Source organism: Colletotrichum navitas (genome assembly GCF_030913465.1).
Source record: "Colletotrichum navitas strain CBS 125086 chromosome Unknown LY79scaffold_16, whole genome shotgun sequence".
Classification (NCBI taxonomy): Eukaryota; Fungi; Ascomycota; class Sordariomycetes; order Glomerellales; family Glomerellaceae; genus Colletotrichum; species Colletotrichum navitas.
Window position 1 is genome coordinate 451073 of NW_026850562.1, and position 18459 is coordinate 469531.

Consider the following 18459-nt stretch of genomic DNA (forward strand, 5'->3'; position numbering starts at 1 on the left):
GCTAATTTCCAATCTTCATGACTTCCCTGGTCGCTCCCCAGCTTACGACGGGCCAACGACGGCGTATTTTCTTCACGTCCACTCGATACCTCGCCTTGGCCAACACGTTTCGTCCATATTTGTCGTTTGTCGGTGCGGAGGATCGAAGGAAGAGACGACGGGAAGCTCGGTAGAAGAGATGGATGAGCGGCAAAGCTGATGAATGTGGGGTTTTACATAGTGGAATAGGGCGGGGCGATCAGGAGATTGATTCTAGGCGGATCGGAGATAGGGAGATACACGGGAGAGACAGTCGTTCCGATCGTTGGAGGAACCAATATGGATAAGGGAGCCAGATCGCATAGATAGAACAACAACGAAATTCTTCCTTTCTTTCATAGACCTACCTTTTGGCCGGATCGGACCATGAACCTTTCTTCTGTGAGCTGATCGGACGTGATAACACAAGACGATTGGGAGCTTTACTCCTCCGATCGTGTCAAGACTTCTTCCGATCAGATGCTCAGTTCTTACGATCAAGTGAGGGTGTCACTCCCGATCGGCCGACTTGATGCTTTGATCGAGGCAAGTTCTTGACTGATCGAGGAAGCATCTTGTGTTACCTTGTAGGTTGTTGGTGTTTCTCCTTGGATCACCGCACCGCAGAGGTCCTTTCTACCCTACACCTTTCCAATAGTTATACACTGACACTGGCGGTAGTGCTCAAGACCTACACGTTTGGCAATGTGATCAATAATTCGAATGCTTTGGTAACTATGATTATTGTGCATTGAAGCATCGCCTCGTGGTGACTGCTAGAGTGGCCATCCAACAAGCCTCTGGCCATCGCCGAGGGCTTGCTGATGGGTCTAGAATATTCAACAGATAGGTAGAGCTTCTGTCGGCAACGACTTTCACTCCGACCTGCCAGCCCATTCGCCAGCGAACAGCACCTCCGTTGCACGACTTCAAAAGTCTATAGGCACATGAAGAGACTAAGCCTAGCTTCTGAGCCACAGCCAGCAAGGTTGCTAGCAAGTGAAGCTATCTCCAGTACCGTTGTTAGTAGTTGTGACTCAAGGCGCAAGGTTTTTGACGACCTTAGTGGAGGTAGAATTGTCGTGTGGCTTGCAACAATTGCGACCTTGGTGGTAGGTTTAATAATGCCATCATTACAAGCACGTTAGTCACACCCTTGTTGCGAACCCGCGCGACCTTATTCAACAGCGTTGCCGCCAATGTTCCGGTGCCTAAAGGTCGTTTGCTCCAGGCCGTGGTTTAAGTGAAGTTAGATTCGGCTGTTGCTCTGCGTTATCGGAGATTCTGTACTGTATTAAGATATAAAGATCCGGCACAGGTCAGAGATATGCGACTATATCATCAATCATTTCTCTCCTCTCCATCATCATCAACTTCAGCCCTTGTTCGTCGAAGCAAAACTCCCATTGGACTTCACATATCGTCCACACCACGAGATGGACGAACCAATCGCTCGCCTGTTCCGGGGCGAATTTCCGGCCGACGTCCTTGGTACGATTCTGATTCAGACCTACAACGAGATGGACGAACCAATCACTCACCTGTTCGGGTGCGAATTTCTGGCCGACGTCATTGGTACGATCATCGTCGACGCCGCGCTGAATGCGCTTTCCAGATACTTGATTCTGCCACATAAGCCAAGCTTTGTACGACGGATGCGACAAGTCCACAGTGCGCTGGGCCTACCGGACAGTATGCGGATAACAAGCGACATGGGGGATGGCATGAGCGACAGCTTCTGCGTGGGAGGCATCGTTGCACTATTCGCCATCGGCCTTGTCTTCCTCGTGTTGCTGCAGTTGTCCACATGGGACTGGAGGGTCACCGTCGTCGACCCTTTTCGGGTAGCTTGTATCTTTCTGATTCTATTCTGGTGTGCAGGCATTGTTGCTCGCGTGGGACTGGAACAGAGGCTACGGGCGAAACCACTTCTCTTCGAGACACAGACACGGTACAGGGCCATGAGCCCCAAGGGAGGGTATGACCGCGACGTTCCCAAAATATAAGGAAAGTGTTGGAACATCAATTCAGCCGGATTCGCACGCATGAGTCAGCAGCCAGAAGGTCTATATAACTGGCCACTTTTAGCCAGCTAGACTTAGAGAATTCATGCCTTTACATGCCTCTAAAGAACAGTCTTGTTGATGCATCAACCTCATCTATAGTCCTTCCGACAGAAAGGAACCATCTTTTTTTCCTTTTAGTACCGTAGTCTATCCTTGCCGCCGCCCCGTCCCGTCTATGGTCTGTCTATGGGGTATCATCATCCCAACAACGCGTGCCGAAACCCGGTCTTTTCTGACGCCCGCCCTCCCGCTTGCCACCCCTCCCCCCTTGCGGCCGTTGCGGCCCTGGGACCTGGCCCCGGGACCTGGCCCCTTTCAGTTCGCCGCCAAAATCTCCGCCGCGTCCGGCGCCGAGCTGTGGTCCCGCTTGCCGTCGGCCATCTTGAGCATCTCGGCCTGCTTCTTGATGCGCTCCGCCTCGGCCTGCCGCGCGTGGCTCACGTACGTGCCGTACCGCAGCGTCCCCAGCGTCAGCACCGCCATGAACAGGATCCCGATGACGGACCGCCGGATCAGGATCCACCGCAGGCCCTCGATCTCCGACTTGGCGTCGCTGCTGAGGTGCAGGCTGATCTTGTAGTTGATCTGCTGGATCTGCAGGGCGTCGGCGTCAGTCACGTAGGACAGAAGAAAGTATGAATAAAAAGAGGGGGGGCAGGGGGGAGGGTCTTAATCAGCCACTCACCACGCTGTCGCCGGCCTTCTGCTCCTCCCGCACCGCCATCTTGCGGTCGTTGAACATGCCGCGGACGTTGTCGTTGAGCGTCAGCAGCTCCTGGTTGAGGCTCTGCGCAAGGATGTCCACCTCGTGCTGCAGCAGCGTCCGCTTCTGCCGCATCTCCTCGTCCGCCAGCTTCTGGTTGTTCTTGACCTCGGTGCTCAGCTCCGAGCATGCCGCTCGGAAGAGGTACGTCTCCTGTTCCGGCTGTCAGTCTGATCTTTTTTTTTACGTGAGGTCGTCCGACAACGGTTGTAGTTGCAGGTTAAAAAGAAGAATAAAGGGAGGGGGGGGGGGAGTGGGGGACCCACATTCTCGACGTCGCTCTTGCTCACGAGGCTCTCCTGCGCGACGTCCAGGTTCTGCGCCAGGATCGCCCGGATCGCCTTCATCAGCGTGATGGCCTGCTCCTTGCTGTACCCGCCGCGCTCGAGGTCCTTGACGAGCGAGTAGCTGTCAAAGTGGTGCACGTACGGCGGCGGCGCCATGTGCGGCCGCTGCCCCGCGCCCGCCGCCGCCGCCGCCGCCTTCTCGGGCGGGCCCATGTGCAGGATCGCCTCCAGCGGTCCGCTTTTCTTGGCCTGGTCCCGCGCCTCCTGCTTCGCCGCCTTGGCTTCGCCCGCCTCGTTGTCCTCCCCCGGCGCGGCTGTCTGACTCGGCGCGGCCGCCGCCGCCGGGGGAGGAGGCTGCGCCGTCGCACACGTCGCCATTGTAGCAGTCTTCGTCGCCGTCGTCGTCGTCGTCGTCGTCGTCGTCGTATTCGCCGTCTTCGGGTCCAGCCCGTTGATGGCATCCCCCTTGGACGCCCCAACCGTCGTCTCGTCTTGTTTCGTCACGGGCTCGACGCCCTTGCCGTGCCGCGGCGCGAACCCGGACTGCCGCGCCCCCGTCGTCGGGGCGAACGCAGCGTATCCCCGTCTCCGAACCTCGGCCGTCGCTCGTCTACGGCATGATGTCGTTGATGATGGGGACGACGACCTCGAGGCGTTCGCGGCGGCGCCCTCGGCGACGCGTATTGTCCGGAACAGGGGTGGGTAGAGAAAGGTTAATCGTGCGGAATGCATCGTTCCCGGTCGCGCTGCACGCATCCGGCGTTGGTTGTGTGCGTGTGTATGTGTGTGTATGAGTTGTTGGTGTTTGCGGGAAGGGAAAAAAGCACTTTGGGGGAGGGTGAGGGAAAGGAGTGGTTAATTTCCACGATGCCCTGACACGTGGGGCCGCGGGCGTCCTGAGCTGGTCGGAGGCTAAACACAGGGACCGACCGGACCGGGTGATGTCATGCGCCTACCCCTGCCGTCTTACATAATCCCGATCCCGAGCAGGACGCCGTCGGATGCCCTTCCGAGCCGGATCATGTGCCGAAGGGCCTTGGCGGAACGCCAGACTTCCTCCCTTGATGAGGACGAGGACGAGGACGAAGATGACTGACACACAAAAGCTCCCTGGGATGAACGGCATCAAATTTCTACAAGGGACCTCACTTGCATGCCACACTTTTCATGCACTGACGTCTATTGACAGGTCTACCATCAGACTGAGACTGGTATCGCTAGACACAAGGAATCCAAATAGAGTACAAGAAGACAATAAATCAACCCAGCCCTTGTGACGCGCCGTATCCCGAATGCCCCAAGTGAAACCGTGAGAATATCGCATCCCACATTGACCAGTTCGCCAAGTTTTTTTCTTTTTCTGCCATTGCCCTCTGTGGTGACCCCCCCACCCAGTCCATCTCTCGAGACTCATTATCTGGAAAAATAAACAGAAAGCATGCGACGACACCAATCATGTCCCGTTTTGTCCAGTTCCTTACTATGTTTTCCCCATGATGTTTGTCCAGACAATTTTCTACCGTGGTGACCCCACCATGTATATGTGTGAGTGTGTGCGTGTGTGTGTGTGTGTGTGTGTGTGAGTGTGTGCGTGTGTGTGTGTGTGTGTGTGTGTGTGTGTGTTGCCGCATTCTCGGAGCAGTCAAATGTAAACAGAAATTAGGTGCAATCGTTTCGAAACAAGTCTGGCATGAGGGAAAGGGGGGAGCCCCCCGCCGGCCGGAATCGTCAAATCCGTATGTGGTGTCGTGATGCATGTCCGTAGTACCTCGAATCAACCGTAGACGCCGTCATCCCCATGGTTCCGTGTGCTGTTTGTTCAGGCCTCGTCCACCTCCACCTTGAGGCTGACGCCACCCGGGGCGCCGACCTTGCTGTCGTCCTCCGCCACCTCGCCGACGGCGCTGGCGCTGGTGCTGGGAGGGCTGCTGCTCTGCGGGCTGTTGGGCTCCATGGTCAGGACCGGGGTCGGAGCCGTCGAGTCGGCCTGGGACCCGCCAGTCTTGGCCGGGGGCTGCGTCTGTGTCGCATAGATGAGCCTGTCGATGGCAGCCAGCTGGCGGCTGGTGCTGGTCTTGCGCAGTGTGTTGAACTGGGGTCGCATCTCCTCGACAAAGGCCTCGCGCTCAGGTCCGTCGAGCTGGTTCAGCAGCTTCTGGATAACGTAGTTGCCGTACTGATCCTTCATCATCAGCTGGAGCGAGCTAGTGCCGTCGGCGCTCTGGGAGATGATCTGCTCGCGGATGCCCTTGCGCTCCTCGGCGGAGCCGTACTGGATGCACTTCTCGACGACGTTGGACGCGAACTTGTGCTTGGACAGGGTGACGAGCTGCGCGATGACGAGCTGGATGATCCTCGACCGGTCCTCGGACTTGCCGTGCTCGATGATGTGCTGCACGACATAGTTACCGTACTGGTCGGTGATGAGGGTCTGAGTTGAGTTGTGCAACTCGGCCAGGATGGTCTCCTTGTCCTGGTCCGTGCCGTACTCGAGCATGCGCTGGATGACGCGGCAGGCGTACATGTGCGCCGCCAGCTGGCTGACCTGACCGCGGAACGAGTCCATAACGAAGTCAATGTACTGGCGGGGGACGAGCTCGATGATCTTCTGCACGACGTGATTGCCGTTCTGGTCCTTCACGACCTTGAGAATCTCGGGCTCCAGCTCCTTGACGAGCTCTGCCTGCTGCTCGACGAGGACGTGTTCGAGGGCCTATATAACGTCAGCGGGGTCGAGGGAAACGGGGGGGGGGGGGGGGGGGGGGGCCGAGAGGGGAGGGCTACGCACCTTTTGCACGACCCTGCAGGCGTACATCTGCATCGACAGGTCGACGACCTTGCCCTTCATCTGCGAAGCCAGCACCTTCTTCTGGACCTGGTTGCCGTGCTCGAAGAACTTCTGGATGACGTAATTGCCAAAGACATCCTTCATCAGCTGGATGGCGTTGGGCTCGATCTCGCGAAAGACCTGATCCTTCTCGTCGCTGTTGGCCGTCTCAAGCTTCTGCTGGATGAACCTCGAGCCGTGCTGGTCGCCGCTGAACTCTACGACGTGGCCGTAGATATCCTTGAGCTCGTATCGCTTGTTCGACTTGGAGCTGGACCTGAATTCCTCCAGGAGCAGGCTCCGGACGCCCTTGCCGGGATCCTGGTCCTTGGCAGGACGGACGGGCATGACGCCGGGGATGGAGTAGGGCGCCATGTGCAGACCGTAGCCGGGCAGGGGCAGCGAGGGCCTACCATAGGGGTCGAACATCTGAGGAGGGTATTGACCGGCGAAGTTGGGGCTATAGTAGGGGCCGGGGTAGAAGGCTGGGGCCTGAGCTTGAATGAAAGCCGGGACGGGCGTCCGCCGGTCGCTGTCCGGGACCATTCTCAGGTCGCGAGACGGCTGCCTCTGGGCCCAGGGGTCGGAAAGTTGGGGCGCATAGTTCTTTGGGCTGGTGACGACCCGGTACTGGCTGGACGAGGAGGTGGCGGTGACGGCGACCGGGCCGCGCTTGTGCGGAAGGTACTGGGCCATGGCATCGGCGTAGGCGTCGCCTGTGGTGACGTCTGCCCTCCAAGGTTGGGACACGGGGTTGAATTGGAAGTTCTGCGCGTTAGCGGCGGCGGCGGCAGCGAGGCTCTGGGCCTCGTCGAGGGTGAGTGTCTTCTTGAACTGCGAGGCCAGGTCGGCGTCGTCAATCTGCCTGCCGTTGGCCATGAAGGCGCGATTGTTGGCCGTCTGCGTAGGGAAGGAGGAAGAGTGGCCGGGGATGGCCGGGCGGGAGATCGAGTTGCTCGGCGTGTGGCCGTAGCCACCAAAGGTGTCCCGGAATGCTGGGGGCGAGTGGTGCGAATCGTCCGACTGACGCGAGGGGGGAATGCTGCTGTCTCTGGAGGGAGCGCCGACAACGCCGAGGCTGAGGTAGGCGTTGTCCTTGGAGCCGCGCTTCTCCTGCCGGGCGTAGGCGCCGTCGAAGGGGCTGCCGTAGCTGGGGCCGAAGCCGGCGTTCTCCTTATCCTCCTCGAGGTAGGACTTTGGCCGGCCGTTGATGAGGCCCCGTCCCTGGCCGACGGCGTTGTTCTCGAAGAAGGAGGTGGCGCCGTGCAGGCTGTCGCGTGTGCGGTTGGGCGAGGCACTGCCGGAGGCCGTCCGGGTCTGGGCGTCCTGGTTCCACGGGCTCTGGCCCCAGGTCTCGGCCTCCGAGTTCTCTCTGAGGGCGCTAGACCCAGACGGTTGTCCGGGGAAGGCGTCTTCGGGACCTGCCGAGGGATGTTGGGTCAGATGCCGTCGCAAAGCTCTAGTCCGGAAGGGGGGAGGGGGTGGGGATTGTAGGCATACCTCTTGTGTCTCTCTTGGCGGCGGCGCCGCCATACGTGGGGTTCCAGATGTTCTGCGAGTACAGGTTGGAGCCGGTGAAGCCGCCGGGGGCGACGGCCGGGGCTTGCTTCTCGTTCTGACCGTTGGTCATTGGGAAGCTCCCGTACCGACCTGCGGGCCGGGCCTGGTGAACGTGGCAGGTTAGCGAAGTGGCAGCCATGGATGGTGGATGGCAATAGAGGAATGGAGAGGGTGGAAAACGAGGCGCGAAGCACGCATTTTTGAGCTGTTGACCAGGTCTAGGCGAAGCTCCGAGCGCCGGATGAGTGAGTCGGGCCAAGGCCATGACGGCGCTAGCAAGACGCAAGTCTTTGACACACACGGTCGCGCGCTCGCAACTCCGCAAACAGGGGGGCTTGCATCCCCCGTCGGACCTCACGTGGAGTAAAGGGGAACCAACTTACGGTGGTCGTCATGTTGGCGGGCGGTTTCTGTGCAGCAGCGACGGTCGCAACGCAGGATGGCGGGTCGAGTGTTTTGGCGGGCGAAGCGGGGAGGATCGAGAGTTTTCGTAGGATTGGGATGGCGAAGGGATCGCGGGCTGCGATGAATGGAAGCAGGAGTCGGAGCACCTGGCGTCGGGAGCACACACAGAGGTTGTTGAGCGTGTGGCAGTTGGCTGGCAGCGACACACGCGGAGGGTGTGTGGTGTCGGCCGGTAATGTACGGTTTTGGATTTGCTGGGGGAGGGGCTTTTCTCTTCTTCTTTTTTTTTTCCGGGGGGTTTTTTTTTTTTTGGGTTCCCTGTTCGCGAATTATATACCGAGTAGGCGTAAACTCTTTTTTTTTCCCTCCTTCTTTTATGAATGCGACAGGAACTTTCTCCAGGAATACTCTATGGCGCGGACTAAAAAACGAAGGGAGAACAGTGGACGTCAGCAAAACCAGGCAGACTAGGGTGCACACAATCTAATGCCAAACAGGGTCAGTTGTTGAGGGTGTGCTTTGTCGTGAGGGAGAGAGGTAGGAGGAGGCGGAGAGGGACAATAGAGTGTGGAGGGATAAGGGTGGACGAGCAGATTTCAATTATGTAGAAAGGAACGGAAGCGAGCGGGCTTCGAGGGCGAAGGGACGGGGGTGGGCAGGGGGGTGGGAGGGGGGGTGTGGTGGTAAGGGGAGGAGACGAGAGAGAGAGGCGAGAACGAAGACAGTGAGAGCGCGCGGTGTGTGTGTGAGTGTGGTATGTGGAAGCTGATAGCGAGAAGAGAGGGATGAGGAATGAGGAGTACGAGATGACGAAGAGGGAGAGGAGTATGGAGAGGAGGGATTGATGGAGAACCAACAAAAATGAGAAGTAAAAATAAAAAAGGTAGAGAAAGAAACACCCCGACAGGTCAAGCGTCGTGGTAAGGCTGATTAGGTTGATTGATGATGGAGCACCCGCTGCCAGCTGGGGCAACGGACAAGGCGGGAAGCGAGCAGCTAAGAATTAACTCTGTAGGTTTTTTTTTTCTCCCTCCCTTATTTTCCTCTTCCCTTCCTCCTGCTTGTGACGGCGCAATCCCCGTCATGGACGGCGACACCCTTGGAGTTCAGGTGGTGATGTGCTGTATTGCGATGTGCTGCAAACTGGAAGCATCCGCCGGCACGGGGGGGGGGGAGACGGGGACGGGAGAGAAGGGGGGGTGGGGAGGGGCGACCAGGAAGTGGAGGGGCGGTTTGAAGGGGAGCTGAAAATGGAGCTTCTTCGTCTTGGGCCCTGAGTCTTGACCCAGTCAATCCACCCACGGCTGGCTTGCTTGCTTGCTGGCCCAACCTGCAAGCATGGATATGGCTGAGTGGAACGGGGGGGGCAGACGTGCCAAGATGGGGGTGGATGGGTGGGTGGATGTAGGGAGGTGTAGGCCTTGGGACTTACTTGGACGATGGACGTGGAGCCGGAGAAGAGGGGACAAGACCACTTTGGACGATGTATGGACGGGGGAACAGGAAGAGACTGATACGAGGGGTGGTGGAAAAGGGTACTGACGGACACGACAGGCAGAGGGAGGAGAGAGAGAGAGAGAGAGAGAAAGAGAGAGAGTGTGTGAGAGGCCTTCCTCCCGATATCCGAATCGTACCTTGAGGTTTGGTTTTTGTCTTTTAATTTTTTGGCCTTGGGGGCGTACCAAACATGGGCCGTGACAGTGCACGGTAGAAAAAGCGATGCATGTGTGTGTGTGTGTGTGTGTGTGTGTGTGTGTGTGTGTGTGTGTGTGTGTGTGTGTGTTGAGGGACGAGGGAGGCGAGGGAACAGCAACATGGGAATGACCAGAATAGGCAGACAAGGGGGGGAGAGGGCGCCCCCAATTCACGAGAGACCTGCTTCGACTTACCGAAATCTTGTCCCTATATGCGCTCTTTCGAGTATGAACAACCCCTCCTCCCTGGCTGCTGTGATCCGTGGTGCTGAAAATAAAGGCCGGCTTCGGGTTTCTCCCTCTTCCCCTCTTCTCCTTTCGTTTCTTGAGTTTGTCTCTCAAGTGAGGGTACAGATAGGCAGGCAGCCGGGTGGTAATGATGACAGATGGACCTTCGGAATGGGAAACGGTGTCTTTGGTTTGTGCGCCGTGGGTGAGCGAGCGAGCGAGCGAACAGCGTTCGTCTCCAAATGATGTGATGTACGGCTTGACAAAAGCTAATGATCGTTTGCGGTTTGTTGTATGGGCGGCTTATGCGTGCGTTCGTACACCGAGGAGGGGGGAGGGGCTAAAGGCGCCTGCGGTAGGCAGCTAGGTGCGCAGTAGGCTGTAGTTGGCCAAAGGATACCTTGGCGATGAAAGGTTACCTTGTACGTATACCTCGCTCAGTAGACAGACAGGTAGACAGACTCTGACACATGTACAGCTGAGGGCTGGGGCGCAAAGAGGTACCGATCGTATCGGCAGTGGAGGCGGACAATGTAGACGTCCAATCATACGGTGTACCGAGCCACTGGCAAACCGGAAACTCGATGATGCCTCTTGGATGCAGCTGCAAGCTTAGTCGACTCGGAGCCAGACTCTCGAGATTCAGAAGAGCGGTCGAGCGGCCTCGCAGCGGTGAAGAGCAATAGAGAGACTGGAGGACAACGCACCAGAAGGTGTCGGGTGCGTCCACGGGGCATGTACAGAGCCCCCAGGGTTCGAAACGTCGAAAGAGGTCGGGACGAGGGGCGTACGCAACCTGTCGCGTGTGTGTGTGCGTCTTGGCTGTCCTATGTCGTGTGCGTGCGGTCTATGTTTGGGCTTTGTAACTACTATCGTCCGGTCTTCCACAGGCAAAATATCTTCTCAGGGTAGGGTAGGGTAGGGTAGGGTCCGGCAGACTCGACGAGATGGCCCTAACAGGCATAGGATATATAGGCAAAAAGGAAATAAGATGCGAGGATGGAGAAAGCGGGCGAGACGTTGGGCACGAAGGAGGAAAGAGGAGGAGGAAAGAGGAGGAGGAAAAGAAAGAGAAGAGAACAGAGAGGAGGGAGCCCGTGACGAGGCGCAGCTCAAGATAATAAAGATGGAGACGGCGGGAGATTCAATGGATGTACGGGTGCGACGAGATGCCTCTGGTGCCCTTCTTTTCTCTGCTCCTCTGGAATGGGATGGTGGTTTGCCATTGGCCTCCGACGGCTGGCCACAGGCACGACAGGGAGAGATAGATGTTGATGTTGTTGCAATTGTACCAAACCCGCAAGGCGAGGTACTTTGGGTTACCTCGGCAGGGTAAGGCCAAAGCAGGCAAGTCAAAAGTACACCGACCTTGAATGCCGAAAGGACCTTGTAGACGTGTGTACCGAAACCGAAATGAACCCTCTTAACAAGCTTTGAGGGATCTGGTACTGGTGCTGCTGGTGCTGATTTACCAGATACGCGATGCACTTCTCGCCCCGCAGATGCATCATGAGCTGCAGACGGCTGTCCGACTTGAATGGCTGGAAATGCCCACTCAACAGGATACAGACGAATGGGGGGGGGTTGTTCAGGGGTGTTACGTTTGTGCAGCCTGCAATCTTACAGCAAATCGAACAGAGAGACACAGGCCCAGTCGTCCAGGTAGAAATGTGTATATGATGCTGCCGCGGTGCGTCCACACCTATCTGCCCCAGAGAATCCTCAGGCCAGGAGAATGCGCGCCCCAGCTGTGTTATTACACTGGCCGAGGCGAGAATGCGGATGAAATGCAACGCGCGGAGCCGCGAGTGTGGGCCGCTGCCGAGCGAGGGGACAGAGGAGACAGATGGGATCAACAGAATCAAACAGGTAGGCCAGACCAGATGGAACAAGGCCAGGCACAGGCAACACGCACCCGTGGCTAGAGCTTCGTACGGGCGTGGCGTGCTGGATCGCACGAAAGCAGAGCTAGCTGCATGTCAATTTGAGACACGAGAACAGATTGGTGCAGGTCCTGCCTGTCCTGGGACGACGAGAATGGCAAGAGTCGCCGTCGCGAGACCTCGTGCGGTGCGACGGCGAGTGCAGGGCGAATATGAGAAAACGAATTTCCGTCGATCCATGGCATCGTCGTTTTTGCCGGCACTCCAGTCGATGCGTGATGTATGGCGCGCTATCACAGCAGAAACTGATGAGCCTCTCTCTCTCTCTCTCTCTCTCTCTCAACAAAGTGCGAGAGTACAACACACTGGGTACTGTTGGCGGTCCAAGGCTTAGTTAGGCCTGGGAGAATCTGGGCTGAACGATGCGCAGGCAAATCCAAGCGGGGAAAGGCGGCGGACAGGGCAGGCGCTAGGACGAGTCAAGTTAAGAGCAGAAAGACCCGTCCGCCGGAGGAGAAGAAGAAGGGGGGTCTGTCGCCTTTTTAGCGTCCGACGGGGGTCTGCCTGCTCGGAAGCTCGACGGAGCCATGGGAGCGAAAGAGAGAGAGAGAGAGAGAGATGTTTCCAGCGTGCGCCTGAGGGCAGCTTGCAGTCTCGTCTCTCTCGGAAAGCAAACGGATACTGCATGCTGTCTCTTAAGAACACGTTATCCCGTACATCTGGCTGGCGCTGACCGGAGATCAGTGCAGGAGAAACGACACTGGCAAGGGACGGCTGCTATTGAGAGACAAGCCCGCGCCTGCGATTGATTGCCGAGCGGGTGGTTTGCGTTGCTGTATCGTCTCCAAGTGAATCCGCGGATGGTACAATTGCCTAGCCTAGCGATATTAACCCGAAGCCGTCGCTTCATTCGCAACAGAGGAGCTCACGCTACTTAGTGAGCCGCAGCACCTTTTCGGGAGGGTCGACGTGAAGAAGCTTGCTTGAGCCAGGGGTGGGCGCACGGGGCCACAACTCTGCAGCAGCCGGATGGATCGTTGGGTAAGAGAGTGCCCGAAGACGACGAGCAGCCAGCCGCAGCTGTTTGGTTTGTTTCCTCGCCTTGTGTGAACGAGCAAACTGCTCGTCGCCGTTGTCGTTGCCGTTATCGTCGTCGTCGTTGCAGCCACCGCCTGGAGGCTAGAGTTGATGGCGCCTCGCTCGAAGCTTGGCTTGGAGAGGTCGCCACCAACTGCCAGGACACCGGATCTACCAAGGCGGGAGGGCATGCATGCATTGGTGTCCTGCTGTCTCTGCGCCGTGCCGTGTTGCGTCGTTTCGACTCTTGCTTGCTGTCCGGGGGGCGTGGAGAATCAGGGTCAGGGGGCGGCGATATATACCTCTTGGGCGGCAACGGTGCTTGAACTCGAAAACCAAAACGAAAGAAGGGTTGCAGCTTCCTCCCTCGGCTTCTGTCTTGTGTCCTTTGACATGTACAGGGGAGTGTTCAGTAAGGTGCGCCGAGAGGCGACACTCAAATCATCTTCCGCATGTTGCGTGCCGACTGACTGCCTCGTGCTGTATCGCCTCGCCTTGGCCCGAAAAGAACAGTGCTTGCTCTCCAAAAGGAGTGGGTCAATGTCGTGAAAAGGAAAACTACTGCTATTCAAGGCCGTGTGGTTCGCCTCGTGGTTGCTTGGATACAAGCCCCTCTGCATGCTTGTAGAGCTCGGTCTACCAGAGGGAGAACTGGCAGTACGCAAAGTGGTTGCTTTGGTACAAGGCAATGCAACGCAGCCAATCTCTGTGACTGTCTGTTCCTGTCGGGTCATCGAAAGCCTAAAGGTACATGGCTCGTCGGACCTGGGTCATTCGTTGGAAGGGTCTAGATCATGGTGCGTGCTTTCCAGTATGATAAAATAGACCTCTTGGAACAGCCGACCCAGGTTAGTCGCTGCATCGACAAAGTATCATTGCTTTGCCGCCATCAACAAGACGGGTCCCCAAGAAGGGATGACGAAAAGCCAAGTTATCAATTTGAAAGAAAAAAGAAAAGAAAAGAAAAAGCTAATGTCATCCTCGCTCGTCGCATGCCGAGTCAATGGTTTGGCCGCACCTCGCCCCTTTTCCTCTGTCGTCCCAAAGGAGAGCAGCGGGTGGTGGATGTGACACCATCACCGAGTTGAAGACAAACTGCGGCGCACCCGGCACGCCAAGCTCCTGGAACATGGCTGCTGCCATATCTCGTCAAGCTTGTCTCTCGAGACTCTGGACCGGAATGTGGTAATCTAGCTGACGTGCGCGCCGGTATGTGCGTAGCCCTCCCTCGGCTGATCAAATGAGCTGTTCGACCTTCCCGCTTGGTACGAACCGGTCCACGGGCCCGGCACTTTTGGCCTGGGGCTCTCCCGTCCCAAAGCGCCCTGTCAAACCCACATCGGTCGGCTTAGTATCGCAACCAAGAACAAAAGTAGTAATAGTAACTTGAGGCGCCGCCTTGGGAAGGCCTTGTTTTAAGCATCCGCGCACGCGCGCGCGCGCGCCAAGCCGTTACCGCCGCCCTTATGTCGCTAAGTAGTTTGCATGTCCGATGACTGGACTCTTGCGCAGCGTCACACCGTGACTGGGTGCGGCCCCTCGACCCCTTAACAATGTCAAAGACAAGCCGGTCCCGAGGCAACCGTGTTGTCGGGGCGGGGTGGTTCTCTGTCATGAGGTTAAAATGTTTCGTGGAGTGTTTTCTTTCATGTCATGAGTGTGCTGTGACCCCCAAACGCTCGTCCTCTTATCACACAGCCTCTAGGTAAAGCAAGTGCCTGCAGCCTTTGCCGTGCGTCGCTTTGCGCCATCTCACAGGTGCGACCTCAGTACTCAGCCTTCAATCATCATATGCCTTACGATCCGCTGTTCAAGAGAGAGGCTGCCACGTTCGGAGTCCGGAGTGCTTCTCTCGGGTGTTGCGGGGATTTCTTGAAACTTGGAACTGCGCCTCGTGGCCTCTTCTATTCTCTCAAGGATGCATGCCCGATGTTGGACCCCGGATTGAATTCCACTCCTGCGGGGACGTCGTTGTTTCAGTGTTTCAACTCTGCCGATTCAAGGGGCTACCCGTGTTTGTTGACTCCTGGCGGCTTGGTCCGTCAAACTTTTTATTGCCTTGATGCTCCGGGACAGCAAGTCAATCATTGGATGGTAGCACTTGAGGCAGCTATAAATATAAGGAAGAAGAGAGGAGGGAAAAGAAAAGACCATTGAAAGGCAGATGGGGAGGGGGAAAAAAGAAGAACAAGAGGTAAAGAGGTAGTAGAAGAAGGGGTGACAAAACGGCGGCTACGACATCGGAGCCAGCCATCGTCGTCCGGCCTTACCTATGGCATGACGGCAACCTGGCATTTGTACAATGTTGCATGAGGACATCAAATTGCTTTAGGCTGCGTTGCTCTGTTGCTAGGCCACACACCACCTCGCGGGGCTTTCATTGAGATATTGCCCATGAGAGATGCTCTTGCTTTCTTATTAGGCGGTGCAACACCTGCACCTGTTGCTCATCTGGAAGTGATTGGGGGGCAGCGCTCTGCTTCCACATATGGCACTTGAAGCTAGGGTGATCCTACTGCTGAAGATGCGGCCGCAAGGATCCATGGTATCCCCGCCGAGCTCTTGGGCCTGGTGTCACTGGCGTCAACTGGCGTCGCGAGTTGATTCGTAGAGGCCTGGAGGAAAAGCAAACCGAGACACATCCGTTATGGCCTGCCTGAAAATCGGTCACTCGTACAATGCACAATCGCCCGGGAAAGTCGCTGCCTGGCCATTACGAATCGGGGTTGTTCAACCCCTCATGCTAGTCATTGTGAACGTACAGAGTAGTGCTGTTAAGGGCAAACTCCGGGACGTGCAGCGTGAGTTGTCAAGGGTGCGTCTGTCCGTGTAGAAGGAAGCGTCAGGGTTTTCACAAAGGTCTCGTCTGCTGCTGAGGGAAACCGAAATCATTCGCTGGTTACAAACGGTCTCGGTGACCAGCCACATCGCTGACCGCCTTATGTTTGCTTTTTAGCGTGAGCCAACTGGGCTTGCATGTCAACAGTGGGCATTGCCAGCAAGTCAGGCCGAGACATCTGGGGCGGCCGGCAGTCCGATCTTGCAGTCGTCGCTCGTCGCTGTGTGACGTCAATGTTTCCCGCCAAATATCCATACGTGGCTGCTCCTCCCAAGCGCCGTGAATAGAGGGGCATTATCTCAGGCATCTTTCAAATTTGGGTTCACTTGAAGCACCGCCGAAAAAAGTGCCGCACCACCTCCGCCATGGTTAGTCTGGAAGACGAGTCCGACACGATATGCTCAAGTGGCAACGACGAGGTTTTCGATGTATCGCAGCGGATAGCTGCATCCGGGGTAACTCAAGCAAGCACTGGTGCTTCGCAAGCCAGAGGTCGAGAGGATGCTGCTGTATGTCGCCAACAGGCACTGCCACCTGGTGTCTCGGTGGCTGTCATAGCAGGGCTGTAGTCGCATGCCAGTCGGATCTCCGTTCCGCGTTCTGATGGTTGATGCGCAAAGCTTCGCGGCCGTTCGTTCAACCGCATACTTAGCTGTGGTGTCTGTTCGCCGGGGTCGGGGCGAAGCATGCTGGCGTCTCGCAGAGGCCTGCGTCAAGTTAAACCATGCCCGCCTATACCGTGGTTTCGCCATGCCCCTGAAGCTGTCTCGCACTCGACAATCGTTGCGGCATCACGGGCTGCCTCGTTTTCGCGAGCCGAAGCTGGTGGGCAGAATAACGACCGAAGAGCTCCTCTGTGCAGGAGCCATCTCAAATCACTCCGAAGGTGCAATGTTACTGTCCGAGGGCCACAATTGGCGTCGGCGTTATCGAATCTCTGAGCGACGGTTTGGTGAGGGCCAAGGTGATACTGATATGGGCATTCCGTTGGGTCTGAAAACAGAGCTAGACCGGGTGCTTTCCCTGTCTCTGTCGTCGGTGCGGGGAAGCGACCACCTTTGATGTGGTGGGCTGGTAGGTGAATAGCTGGGCAACACGGTCCATAGAGTGAGTACGAGTAGTCACAAATGACTATGCGGATGATGTGCCATTTAGTAACGGCGATCTGATCTGGGCTTAAGGGAAGGGCGTCAGCCCGCTTGCTGTGGCGTCTTGTGAATCGGTCGAGCTGACGCCACGCCTCGGGCGCCCAGAGAGGCGTAAGCCACAGAGCAGGAACGAGCACGGGTTCGGTATGTTCGGTGTTCGGCGACAAGCCGTCAATGTTGCACTGGGTATGGGTCGGCATGAGTTGAGGGATAAGAGGTGGTCGCTGCCTTGCACAGCGCAACGTGGTTCATAACAACCGAGATGAGCAGCTCTCTCGTTTGTCTCCAAGGGGCATTAGTAATTCCAGGGAATCTCCTAGGTGTGCCTAAAAGGGAAGACCTGCGACAACAGCAGCCCGGATGTCGGAGCCGGAAGGGAAAGCTCTGGCTCGACTAGGTAGGGCGGCGGCAGGACCACATGTGCGATAGCACTCGATGCGTGCACGTCGTTGAAAGAGCCCATCTGCGAGCTGGCCGTAATCTCGTGGCGTAGGGCAACGCTGGGAGTTGACAGGGTGGGCCGTGCTCCACAAGCCTCGACTCTAATATGGCTATTTCTGGGGTCGAGAGGGAGTTAGCAAGCGTGATCTGACATTGTTCGTGGGTGTCTCCCTGGGAGGGCAAACGTAAATCGGCACATACATACGTTAGGCTCCGTTAATCGACGACGGGCGAGGAGTTGAACGGGGGAGAGGGATCACGGGGCCAAGAGGGAATGCACCAAGCGCCACAGCATCATGGTTCCCGCAGAACTGGGCGAGGTCGAGGACGAGGTTGAGGTCGGAGACAGACAGTCGAGTCGGTCCATGGAGTGGGCGGAAGAGGCGGGAGGCGATGGGAGAGGAGGCATGGGAAGGAGGTTCGGTAATGCTCAATCTCAAAGCCACCCCCGTTCCGTTGGCCGTTAGACGCTGCGTTGCTGTTCATGCCGATAATTTGTCGCCGCCACGCAGCCTGAGAATTATTGCTGACGGGCGGGGGTACCTCGGTTCCCGAAATGGATGTCATCACAACGCTAAAGCGTGTTCGTTGTAAACTACCTGTACATAAAATAGTACCGGTATGCAACGTCCCCACCAATCGAGGGCCAGCGGTGAATGCTGATTTGCGAGTCCAGATTGCACGAGAAAAGGGGAGTCCCAGCTTTTCGTCGCAGCGCTCCAGTCCCGTCCAGGCTTGGAAAGAGAAGGCACTACCTAGCAGAGCAGAGGAGGTAAGTGCATACTACGCAGTATACTGTATTGGTACAGTACTGAGTAGGTAGGTACCGAGGTAGGTAGTAGTGTAAGATTGGGGGTAATAGTGTAGGATCCAGGAACAGGAAGGAATAGGCACGCAGGAGCCAGGGGCTCGCTCTCGGGTTGGCTCACGAGCTCACGGACTAAGAGCCCCCTTGCAGGGGGTCAATGAGCTTAGTTCACAAACGACCAACGGCCGCCCAATAATCCGCCCCGTTTCAAGGAGGCGCCCGGTAGAGTCCCACTTATACCAGGAACAATCCACCCCCATTGGTCAGTGAGGGAAATTGCATCTGGCCGTCGACGAATCGTCCGCGCCTGTCAATCTGGAGCGTTGCTTGGTACCATACCGAATCCGTCCAAATCACTGCGTGGGCTGTGCTCGCCAGAATGGAGATCTGGCCCGGTCCAGGTCCCACCTCGCCA

At 57.0% G+C, this 18459-nt stretch overlaps 6 protein-coding genes across 6 annotated transcripts; all 6 read right to left on the bottom strand.

Annotated features, from left to right (window-relative positions):
* Positions 1 to 1017: 1017 nt before the first annotated feature.
* On the bottom strand, positions 1018 to 2131 carry LY79DRAFT_547459 (uncharacterized protein). Its single transcript, XM_060557326.1, has 3 exons — positions 1705 to 2131; positions 1560 to 1636; positions 1018 to 1505 (listed from the first exon to the last, which is right to left on the bottom strand). Exons 1-3 carry the CDS (start codon positions 2063 to 2065, stop codon positions 1338 to 1340), a joined length of 606 nt encoding a protein of 201 aa, XP_060416395.1. The 5' UTR covers positions 2066 to 2131; the 3' UTR covers positions 1018 to 1337.
* LY79DRAFT_547462 (uncharacterized protein) lies at positions 2109 to 3598 on the bottom strand. The gene is made up of 3 exons (XM_060557327.1): positions 3114 to 3598; positions 2770 to 3000; positions 2109 to 2678 (listed from the first exon to the last, which is right to left on the bottom strand). The coding sequence occupies exons 1-3, from the start codon at positions 3510 to 3512 to the stop codon at positions 2400 to 2402; spliced, it is 909 nt and encodes a 302-aa protein (XP_060416396.1). The 5' UTR covers positions 3513 to 3598; the 3' UTR covers positions 2109 to 2399.
* A 1355-nt stretch (positions 3599 to 4953) lies between these two features.
* LY79DRAFT_588724 (armadillo-type protein) lies at positions 4954 to 7591 on the bottom strand (the record flags this gene model as incomplete). Its single annotated transcript, XM_060560950.1, has 3 exons — positions 4954 to 5847; positions 5923 to 7382; positions 7462 to 7591. 3 exons carry the CDS (start codon positions 7589 to 7591, stop codon positions 4954 to 4956), a joined length of 2484 nt encoding a protein of 827 aa, XP_060416397.1.
* Positions 7592 to 8834: 1243 nt separating this feature from the next.
* On the bottom strand, positions 8835 to 11976 carry LY79DRAFT_578122 (uncharacterized protein; the record flags this gene model as incomplete). Its single annotated transcript, XM_060559937.1, has 5 exons — positions 8835 to 8922; positions 9816 to 9828; positions 10281 to 10644; positions 11172 to 11389; positions 11784 to 11976. The coding sequence occupies 5 exons, from the start codon at positions 11974 to 11976 to the stop codon at positions 8835 to 8837; spliced, it is 876 nt and encodes a 291-aa protein (XP_060416398.1).
* Positions 11977 to 12687: 711 nt separating this feature from the next.
* On the bottom strand, positions 12688 to 13550 carry LY79DRAFT_547472 (uncharacterized protein). The gene has a single exon (XM_060557328.1). The coding sequence runs from the start codon at positions 13540 to 13542 to the stop codon at positions 13090 to 13092; it is 453 nt and encodes a 150-aa protein (XP_060416399.1). The 5' UTR covers positions 13543 to 13550; the 3' UTR covers positions 12688 to 13089.
* A 2606-nt stretch (positions 13551 to 16156) lies between these two features.
* LY79DRAFT_111450 (uncharacterized protein) lies at positions 16157 to 17366 on the bottom strand. Its single transcript, XM_060550700.1, has one exon. The coding sequence runs from the start codon at positions 16993 to 16995 to the stop codon at positions 16360 to 16362; it is 636 nt and encodes a 211-aa protein (XP_060416400.1). The 5' UTR covers positions 16996 to 17366; the 3' UTR covers positions 16157 to 16359.
* Positions 17367 to 18459: the final 1093 nt, after the last annotated feature.

Coding starts and splice junctions, on each gene's coding strand:
- LY79DRAFT_547472 (XM_060557328.1), bottom strand. CDS start 13,542: ATGACCCGACAGGAACAGACAGTCACAGAGATTGGCTGCGTTGCATTG.
- LY79DRAFT_547459 (XM_060557326.1), bottom strand. CDS start 2,065: ATGCGTGCGAATCCGGCTGAATTGATGTTCCAACACTTTCCTTATATT. Junction 1,637..1,704: donor TGTTATCCGCATACTGTCCG/GTAGGCCCAGCG, acceptor GGCAGAATCAAG/TATCTGGAAAGCGCATTCAG. Junction 1,506..1,559: donor AGAAATTCGCACCCGAACAG/GTGAGTGATTGG, acceptor AATCGTACCAAG/GACGTCGGCCGGAAATTCGC.
- LY79DRAFT_547462 (XM_060557327.1), bottom strand. CDS start 3,512: ATGGCGACGTGTGCGACGGCGCAGCCTCCTCCCCCGGCGGCGGCGGCC. Junction 3,001..3,113: donor GCAAGAGCGACGTCGAGAAT/GTGGGTCCCCCA, acceptor CAGCCGGAACAG/GAGACGTACCTCTTCCGAGC. Junction 2,679..2,769: donor AGAAGGCCGGCGACAGCGTG/GTGAGTGGCTGA, acceptor GACGCCCTGCAG/ATCCAGCAGATCAACTACAA.
- LY79DRAFT_111450 (XM_060550700.1), bottom strand. CDS start 16,995: ATGCCGACCCATACCCAGTGCAACATTGACGGCTTGTCGCCGAACACC.